The sequence below is a fragment of the Cannabis sativa genome, chromosome X (assembly GCF_029168945.1).
Source record: "Cannabis sativa cultivar Pink pepper isolate KNU-18-1 chromosome X, ASM2916894v1, whole genome shotgun sequence".
NCBI classification, from domain to species: Eukaryota; Viridiplantae; Streptophyta; class Magnoliopsida; order Rosales; family Cannabaceae; genus Cannabis; species Cannabis sativa.
In genome coordinates, this window is record NC_083610.1 from 80881645 (window position 1) to 80892410 (window position 10766).

Consider the following 10766-nt stretch of genomic DNA (forward strand, 5'->3'; position numbering starts at 1 on the left):
ACCGGTTGGGGATTTTTCAGAACCCGTGTTTTTCCTCGTTTTTATGTTTTAAGGGGTATTGCCATGCTTTTTATCAATAGGGAAACTTTTAGTTCCTAGTTTAAGTCCCCGGGAAGTGATTTAGCGTGTCACTTATAGCGTTGTGATTTTTATGGTTTAGAGCCGCAATCCGCCGTCACTTCGGGCCAAATGTTGACCGCACACCCGAATTCGAATCCGTGTAAGATTAGTATAACAAGATGCATATGTAGATTACATGTTTAATGAGCATGTAGGAAGCCTATTGGGATTACATTAGTTGTATGCTGGCTTCGAACCAACCAACCCTGTCACGTCTAAGACAGCCGGAGTATGACCAAGAAATGAGTATGACCGGCTTGACCGATCAGCCGACACTTGGTTGGTGGTTCCGTGCTATTGACGTATCCCGCTCTGCACAGCCTGAGTATGACCAAGAATGAGTATGACCGGCTCGACCGATCGTGAGGATATAGTAACACGTCTGCAGACAGCCGGAGTATGACTCAGCCGGAGTATGACCGGCTCGACCGATCGGGTTGTTACGTGTCAATAGTACCGTCCCTATGAACGTTCGTAACTCGCACCATGTCGGACATGGCAAGAAGGGGCTCGGCACCATGTCGGGACATGGCAAGAAGCGGACTCCTGTGACGTGTTGGACACTATAGCTTAGAATTATGTATGAGTATTATTATGCTTTTCTTACTGAGTCTGTCGACTCACAGTTCTACGTTTATGTGTAGGTAAAGGTAAGGCTAAAGCTGATGGACCGTGAGCGAGCTTGTGAAGATTGTACATGTCAGGCAAGTTAGGCCTGGAGCGTACGATCCTCGGGACAGCAAGGCTGAATTTTTGTAACTGGTCGTTAGACGACTTTTATTTTATGTAACAGTTAAACGGTTAAATCTTTTGTAAATGATTTTATAATCAGGATCCCGAGTCTTTCTGTAATATTATTTTATAAGTTTAATTAAAAAGCAAAATTTTAATTAATCACGTTTTTCCATAAACCTCGTTGATTAGCAACGAGCTGCACAGTACGTTTAAAAATCACGTAATGCGCCTAAGGTAGTTAGGGTGTTAGAATTACGGTTGTTTTATAAAAAACAGTATTTTTGTAAAAAAATTCATGTAGTAGTAAAATTGTAAAATTTTGTACAAAATTCAGTATTTTTGTAAAAAAACCTTACTAGAAGGGAAATTTACATAGTATACTAACTTTTATTATTTTTTTACAAAAATACTCAGGCGGTATTTTTTACTTTTTTACTGTATTTTTTTATAAATTTCATACTGCAGTATAATGTGTTAAGTTTTCATTGGTGTTCTACTATTGTTTTGTAGTTGTTCCACTATTATTTTTAGTTGTTCTGTTTTGTGTTCTACTGGTCTTTTATAAAAACACGGTATTTTTGAAAATATTTCCGTGTGACGGTATTTTTGTAAAACTTATCCCAAATTCCAGTATTTTTGTAAGTTTACCTATTAGAAAGGCTTTATCTTTTAATTGGGCCCAATATTCAAGCCCATCATATAATCTAGTGGGCTAGAAGTCCACAAACACCATTAGCCAGTAAATGTTGGACAAATGTCGATTTTTGGTACAATCCGTGAATCGAAAACACATTCACATGCTCTTCACTTACATTATTACATCGTAGTCATCGTCCTCAATCTCACTCTGCTAAGCTACCACAACACAAGGAGCTTAATTTTTATCTGATTTGATCTAAAGAAAAGGTTTTCTTTCTCTTCATCTAAATTTTAATCAATTTATAATTAATGTCACAAACAAACTGTTTTGATTAACTCATATTTATTATCCATTTCGATTTCAGAATGGCTTCTTCACTGCTCTCTATAACTTCACTCTCTTCTTCACCATCAGCTTCGGTCTCTACTGAGGATTCTTTTAGGGTTAGCTTCTTCTATTAATTTTCTTACTGATTTCTAATTTTTGTTTTGTTTGCTGAGATAATTTATGAAATTGGATTCAATACAAACACTCTTGAGATTTTTTTTTAATTGCAATTTGCCGATCCAAACTTTTGTGTTTTTCTTTTCAAACAGGGAAGGTTGAAGCTACACAGTTCAAGTTTGAGCTTCACCAAGGAGAAAATCAACATTTTTTCAAATGGAAAGGTACATATACATATACATGTATATATCTAATACAACTATATATGCTTAATTATCGAAATAGAGTTTTGAGATCTTTCAATTAAATCATTTGAATTGGTTTTGGGTAGTCTTCTGGCCGTGTATCTATGGTTGTTGCTGTCAACACATCTCGGTTTGAGGGAGTTCCCATGGCCCCTGCTGATCCAATCCTTGGAGTTTCAGAAGCATTCAAAGCAGACACCAATGATTTGAAGCTTAACCTTGGAGTTGGGGCCTATAGGACTGAGGAGCTTCATCCTTACGTGCTTGAAGTTGTTAAGAAGGTTGATTTTGTTTTTCCATTTTAACAAATCTGATGATGATAGTTTTAGTTCTCACAATAATTTTGACACAAAACACATTTTCTTTTTGTTGTTGTTTTTTAGGCGGAGAATCTTATGCTTGAGAGGGGAGAAAACAAAGAGGTAAAATCCAAGTAGTCGAAATGTTTGTTGACTTGAATTCTATCCCTCTTGATGATAGTTACTAAATGTGATTTGTTTACGTATATAGTACCTTCCAATTGAAGGTTTGGCCGCCTTCAATAAGGCAACGGCAGAATTATTGTTTGGAGCAGATAACCCAGTAATCAAAGAACAAAGAGTAAGCTTGAATTTCGAATTTGAGTCAAGAAAAATTAATTCTTTTCATGGTACCTTGATTATTTTTGTCATATTTTCTCTGCTTTATATCAGGTTGCAACCGTTCAAGGACTTTCAGGAACAGGTTCTCTCCGTCTCGCCGCTGCTCTTATTGAAAGATATTTTCCTGGGGCTAAAGTTCTGATATCAGCTCCAACCTGGGGTGTGTAATGCCAAAATAAATTTCTTGAATTTGTTTTTGATCTGAACCTTTAAAATTGATTTTTATGTCTAACAAACTTTTCATTGCAGGCAATCACAAGAATATTTTTAATGATGCTAGAGTACCCTGGTCTGAATACAGATACTACGATCCAAAAACAGTTGGTTTGGATTTTGAGGGGATGATTGCTGACATTGAGGTAAACATGATGATCATTTACGGACTGCTTGATCAACATTTCATAGTACTATTATACCAATGTAGTTCAATCTAGTGCACTGTGGCTTAATCTTGTAAATTCTCACTTGTGTTATATTATGTGTTTCAATTTTGTAAATTGTAGTATCTATGCTATGCAGATGTGTTTCTTTTCATCCCCTGATAACTTTCTCTTTTGTTTTTGAAAAAGGAGAGGTAAAGTTCATGTAATGCCTTCCTTTATTTTGTAGTGTCAAATTGGGCAGATGCTATCTATAAGATTATGTGTTCCTTTGTATTTTTATGTATTTCCGAGTGTGTTTCACTCTTTTCTAATTAGTGATATGTGTGTTATTTTCTTCAGGCAGCACCTGAAGGGTCTTTTGTATTGCTTCATGGCTGTGCTCACAACCCAACTGGCATAGATCCAACACCCGAACAGTGGGAGAAAATTGCTGATGTCATTCAAGAAAAGAACCTTATTCCATTTTTCGATGTTGCATACCAGGTACCAATGTTTGAAATTTTGCTTTAGATTCATTCTCTATTTACACTACTACTTTTAAGATTTTGTGTTGCAATGCAATGCATGCAGTATCCATTTTCTTATTTTGGATGTAACATTTAGAACATTCTGTTGAGTCGTTATTTAACTGTATATTTATTATTATTTTATTTTTCTTTAAAGGGATTTGCTAGTGGAAGCCTTGATGCTGATGCATCATCGGTGAGACTGTTTGCTGCACGTGGCATGGAAGTTTTGATCGCTCAGTCTTACAGTAAAAATTTGGGTCTTTATTCAGAAAGGATTGGAGCAATGAATGTTGTCTGCAGTTCAGCAGATGCAGCAGCAAGGCAAGTTCTTGAACTTTTATTTTAATTTTCTCATGCTCTGATAATAATGATCCTAAATCTTCATGTGTGATTGTTCCATCTCCCCAGTGTCTTTTTCAACCAAAGGTAGACTACAACATTTTTATACTACCCTAAAGGTTATTTCTTTTGGAGTATACCTTCAATTATAATTTCATCCAAAAACCCACAGAAAATCTAGATATGAGAACCTAGTTATATGTGTGCCTTCTCCCTAGTAAGCGCATCTGTCAAGTTATGTGTAATTAGTAGTAACTAGTAAGAAGTATTATCACTTAAGTAAATAGAAGTATGATAATATTGAATGTGGTATCAGCACCCGTTATTGCAGAGCGATCCATTAACCTTGTCTAGTAAATGATTGAGAAAATTGATGTTGAGCTTTAAACTAAGCACGCTATCCCATGGAGAATTTATCACCAAAAATAACTCATTGAAGTACTCATATTTTTTACCCTGAAGCCAGCCCAAATTTCTGTAAAAGCTCCTTAACCCTCAAGCCTCTTTGATTGATAGTTTTGCAATAGAGATAACTTATCATCCCCGAAAAACATATGCGGCACTGATGGAGCTTCATGAGCCACCTTACACCCATGAATCCACTCTCTCGCCTCATACGTCTTGATGACAGACTTAAAACCTTCCACCCAAACAATAAAAAGGTAAGGAGAAAGGATCTCTTTGTCTTATCCCTCTTATTGGACTAATCGGCCCTATCTCTCTTCCCCCATGAACAACTTTATACTCAACCTTGGAAATACACTGAGGAACTAGTTGAATCTCGTTCATGAAATCCCATCTTTAAAGCATCACTCTCAAGTAATCCCACTCTAGACAGTCATAAGCCTGCTCATATCTAGCTTAAGAGTTATGTATCCTTCCTTGCCTTTCTGCTTTCTTTTTAAGTAATGAAGCCCTTCAATACATAACATCACATTATTTGTTATCAACCTTCCCAGAATAAAAATAACCTGCATTTCTGAAAAACATGATGTAACAAAATAGACTTCATTATATTAGCCAGTACCTTAGAAGCAATTTTGTACAGTATAATATTGCACAAAGAAATAGGTCTCAGATTCCCCATAGAAAATTGTTTCTTTTTCGGAATCGGCACTATATTAGTAACCTTCATATTATCCTCCTACACCAGCTGCCACATCATTCCCCACGATCATCCAAAAATTTTGATAAAAGGTTGGACTCAAAACCATCTAGTCCTAGTGATTTATCCAGATGCATAACTGCTTTCTTCGCTTCTTCATCTATAACCGGCCGAAGCATCTCAATGTTTTCATCTATAATCGTTGTTGGAAAACATCAATAGTCTCGCCAATCTGCCCCTAAAGCAACAAACAAATTATGAAAATAACATATCATCTCCTTCGCTAGCTAACCCAGGATCTCAATCCACCCACTCTCTGTCCCCATTTTTCAATTTATAAATAAGTTATTTTTCCATGCTTGCTTGAGCATGAAAAAACCTGCTATTTTTGTTCCTTTCTTTCAACCAAAGCTGCTTCGATCGTCGACGTCAAAAACCTTCACGTTGAACAACTTAATATAGTTTCAGAATTAAGATCAAATTATTAATTCAATCTACATATCGAGTTTCAATTGCAAATCCTACAAAAGGAAATTAGTTCATTATCACACTAGTATAAACCCAACAAAATATCATAAACAAAGCTATCATGTTTACAATGGAAGAACAGACGAGATTAAGAAAAACTCTTGAAATATCTGTGAATCTTTAGCTCTTCAATCCTTGATCACTTTTGTTATCTCTATAATGCTTAGGGGCTGTTTCTCATCTACAAGATGTCCCAAATTAGTAAAAAAAAAAATTGCAAGAAAAATACACAAATAAGGCAAGTTTTCCATTTCTGAATTTTGGCTTGCGTCGACGCTAACACCAGCCAGCGTCGCAACTCAGAAGAAAGTTGTCATAACACGGAGCGCTGACTTCGCACTTGATTTTTTTAGCTCAATTATCCATTCCTTTTCTTTGTTCCGATGTCTTTTCAAACTACAAAACACATTTAAATTAAGTAAAATAAACTACGAAACGCTAAAGTACAAAGTTATAACGTTAAAACGCACAATATCAGAAATCATTCATGTCGTCATAGATTCATCCTGTATGCTTGTTCCTTTGTTAGCAGTAGTGAATTTCTCATATTTTCCATTGCCTTTCTATAGTCGAACCAAATACTTTTTTAGCCAACCTGTTGGTTATTTAGTGGAGCATTATGTCAAGAACTTGCTAACAAGTTTATGTTTATGTTATTCAGAGTGAAAAGTCAACTGAAAAGGATTGCTCGACCTATGTACTCGAACCCTCCTATTCACGGGGCAAGGATTGTGGCTAATGTGGTTGGAGACCCAACTCTCTTTAATGAATGGAAAGCAGAGATGGAAATGATGGCTGGAAGAATAAAGAACGTAAGACAGAAATTATACGACAGCCTTAGCTCGAAAGACAAAAGTGGAAAGGATTGGTCATTTGTACTTAAACAGATTGGCATGTTTTCATTCACAGGGTTGAACAAAGCCCAGGTAAAATTCCGATTCTCTTCTTCAACTGTATTCCGCGATTACTTAACATGGTGACAAGCCAACTTTTTCTGTTGAGTGTAGTAATCAGATCAACTACCACAGAAACAGATTATTATATGAATAATAATTTTTGCTTCATTATTGATCAGAGCGATAACATGACCGACAAGTGGCACGTGTACATGACAAAGGATGGAAGGATATCCTTGGCTGGCTTATCTTTGGCCAAATGCGAATACCTTGCAGATGCAATCATTGATTCTTACCACAATGTTAATTGATAGACTACTTCAACAAGCAAATCCACACACAATTTTTTGGTGAGCCTGTGAATGGGATGTCTAGATCTGAATTTTATTATATGATTACATAATAATTGTAACAAAGCAATGCTTGCTTCTCAAACCTGTTGTTTTCTCAATGAGAATTTTGTATGCTAAATTCTTTACCTGTAATCTTGTTGAGCATGATATAGTCTGCAGCTTAATGAGTTGTGATTCCAAAAAATAAAACAAAATAATTCTAGTATCAACGGGATTTGTCATCGTCGTGGAAATTTAATTTTCCTGTTATTATAATTTCTTTAAAAGAATTAGAAATAATAAATATTATAATTTACAATCCATTTGTCTATTTTCTTTTATTTGGACAAATTCCTCAATTTAAATTTTAAATTATGTAAGAGAAAGCCAAATGGATTAGCACGGTTATTTTCAAGCATACTTACTGTGGTAAAACGGTTTTCAACACAGTAAGTATACTTGAAAATAACGTGATTTTTGTGTGTTAAAGATAGACCGATCCTGTTTGACACAATATTTAAACACAATATGTAGAAAGATGGTATGCTCCATAGAGATTTGTTTTTTCCTGATATGAATAGAAATGGGTTTTCTTTTGAGAATGGAAAGTCTATTTAAAGTGTTAGAAATTTTTAGTTAGGTGTATTTCAGTATTAGAACAAATTTAGCCACAGCATCGCATAACTTTGGTCTAAGAAAATTTTTGTCAAATAAAAGAGAATGAAACACATTGGGATGATTTTCAACAGGCTGTTTGTACTTTCAACTAAAATTTTTCTAAATTTGAACCATATTTTCAACGTGATTTTTTAATTCACCCTTCTGGACTATGTTTTTCACTTCAAAATCCATAGTCTATCTTTTTTGGTACTTAACATGTATTTGACAATTGCTGTCGAAGTCTAAATTATGACTCTTCACACTGCTATATAGTCTTTTCTCAAACAAGAAAAAATTAAGTCAGCCTACCAAATTTAAATGGATATTTTATCTTGGTATGCTTCTCTAGAAGAGTGGAAGAAAAATCCTTTGAGATGAATGGGAAAATGTTCGCAACAATAGACACGTCTTTGTTTATCCCTTAGGACCACATGTAGCCAACATGATGGATTGCTACACTGTCTTCCTTGTAAGTCTTAATGCAAAATTGGACGAGAATAAGAAAGTAATTTGCAGTCCCACCTTTGAACTATACGACTCCCAGGAAGCATCTTTCAGAGAAAGTTCACAGTATAGAGATCTCCAAAAGGTTATTTTTAAGTAAAATCAAACTATTCAACTAGGAATTTGGCCATAAATAAAAGATGATGCCCCATGAAAAATATTTTCCTCAGATTATTCATGACGCATAGCAAAGGCTCTAGAAAAATTTTAAATTTATGAAAATAGTCACAATCAGGTCCAAGCCCCTAAAGCGAAGAAGAAAAATTCATCACTATTCAAAGAAACTGACACTGTAGGAGTCCTACTCCGTAAGACAAGCATTTTTGAAGATTCATAAGACCCATACATGGACCAAGAATCAAGCAAGATCCTTATCTCTTTCAGTACACTAGACTAGAATGGGAGATTGTTTTTTCTGATTATGATGCATGAGCATGTCCACCAGCTGGAAGCGATGAAGATGATAAACCATCAGGTTGGCACCCACTTTAGAAGGACCCCAATTATGACTCCGACTACAATGCTGACCACAAGTTAATTATAGACTGCTCATAAGTAGTACAAAGAGATTCCATATCTCTTATTTTTGTAAGATAGAAATAAGTAAGAAATTTTCTGATAGTCATGATGTTTGTAGGAAATTTCCCTAATTGTTTGTTTGTAGGTTTGTCGTTTTCTATATTTGTCGGTTTGTTTATTTGTCGTCAATTTGTCATTTTCTATGTTTGTCAGTTTGTCATTTTCTAGGAAGTTTCCTTTTTTGTTTGTTTCTGAGAAATTTCTAGGGAGTTTCCTATTTTGTATCCTACCTGTTATCTGTATTCCCAAATGCCTGCTACGTGGTAATCACGGAAGGGTGCCACCTTGGACTATCTGCAATCAGGTATGTCATTTTTGCTTAATGACACTAAGGAAACTAAGGAAACTGTTATATTCCGGAAGCTAGTCAGGGATCCCCAAGTGTTAGCAAAGATGTAAAGGACTCTAGGACTCTTACATTCCATCTGCGATTAGGGAGGATCAGAGTTTCTGGGAGCTACAAGTATTCTAGGAAGGTAGTAGGTCAGTATGATCCGGGACGGATGTGGCTCAATAATCCCAAAGGATACTTGACGATATCCTACACGGAGCTCGAAGCGACGATTACTTATTATTCGACACCAACTCAAATCTTGTACCCTGTGTCAAACTATAGTAGTGCGCGCACTTGACTTTGAAATCTCCTTTTTTCCTAATGACTTGTCTAGGCAACAACTTTTCAAGGTAAAACCTTTTAGTGACACGTGTCCTAGTTCACATGAAATCCCTCACTGTAGTCGTACACCACACAATGGAGAAGTTTCCTACCAACCAACAAATAGATCGTCATGTTGTAGTACCAGCTCTTACAGCGTGTTGAGTACGAAACCCTAGGTGGGTAAAGGGTATGCCCTTAACCACATGTATGCCTATAAATACTCTCATTTTTTATGCACAAAGGGTGAACATTTTGATACTAGTCGAACCTCTGCTAAAATTCCTACTAGCTTCTTTTTCCTCAAGAGAAACAAGAGGAGTGTAGAGCTAGGGTTTATATTGTAAACACTTGTATTAACTAAACAGTTGTAAGGCTAATACAGCGAACTCGTGGATTAAGAATTGTCAACGCTCGAACCACGTAAAAAATTACTTATTTATTATTTATTATTTTATTCTTTTCTTAAGCTCTATTTTATTAGTTTTCGAAGATCAATTGATTACACTTGTATGAATATGAAATATTCATTATAATTGATTCTAAATCAATTTTTTGATAAACATAAATATTCTAATATTAGGTCAATTTAATTTATTTCTCGATTTGATTTTTCGAATTAATTAATGTGGCACAAATACTAATAAAGTATCTCACGTATAAATAGGGTGCTGAGCTCCTCACTCATTTTGTGTAAACAGTCAATTCCATCTAAAGAGAGTAGAGAGATCTTAGAAGCTCAATTACTCATACTAACGCATTTTCTTTTCTTTTGTAGATTCGAAGTTCGTGTGAGATTAAAGCTCAAAAGATCAATGATTGGAAGTATTTCTTCGATCTCTTTTGTAATTTGCATATATATTTGATATGTTTATATTATTCCGCAATTGATATCGATTGTATAAACTTTATTATTTTTATAAAATAATATCTAGCACACAGCTAGCATTTACTTGCATTTCTATTAATTTTCACTACAAAACAAAGACATGTGAAGAAGAAAAATTAAACCTTTTTCCACTTTGATGCTGGAACTGGAACTGGAACTGGAACCAGTGACAATAATACTTTAAAGTCAAAACTAATTAATAAAGCTTTAATAATAATAATCCTGAAGAGGACACAGCTAGCATTTGCCTGCACTCGATAACATGTAACTTATCTACTATATTCTAATTCTATTGTATTGTTATCTCTAACAATAAGCAAGAAAATTAACAAATAAAAAATAAATGATCAGTCTTAATTAAGAAAAAAAATAGTGCTTGTGCAAATTAATAATATACTCATACCACAAGAACTTATATTCAACTCAACTATGTATGATAATTAAAGGCATGAGCTAGAGTCTAATATTTTCAAAACATGATTATCTTGATTTATTTTGATACTAATGACTGTGTCATGTGGAGCCAACAATTTCAATTGAATCACATGGTGAAGTTGAATTA

At 34.9% G+C, this 10766-nt stretch overlaps 1 protein-coding gene across 1 annotated transcript; it reads left to right on the forward strand.

The window, feature by feature from the left end:
* Positions 1 to 1605: 1605 nt before the first annotated feature.
* Positions 1606 to 7236, forward strand: LOC115699837 (aspartate aminotransferase P2, mitochondrial). Its single transcript, XM_030627384.2, has 12 exons — positions 1606 to 1761; positions 1860 to 1938; positions 2092 to 2163; positions 2271 to 2465; positions 2568 to 2606; positions 2695 to 2784; positions 2877 to 2985; positions 3075 to 3184; positions 3548 to 3691; positions 3872 to 4038; positions 6351 to 6615; positions 6765 to 7236. Exons 2-12 carry the CDS (start codon positions 1861 to 1863, stop codon positions 6894 to 6896), a joined length of 1401 nt encoding a protein of 466 aa, XP_030483244.1. The 5' UTR covers positions 1606 to 1761; position 1860; the 3' UTR covers positions 6897 to 7236.
* The last annotated feature ends 3530 nt before the right edge of the window (positions 7237 to 10766 follow it).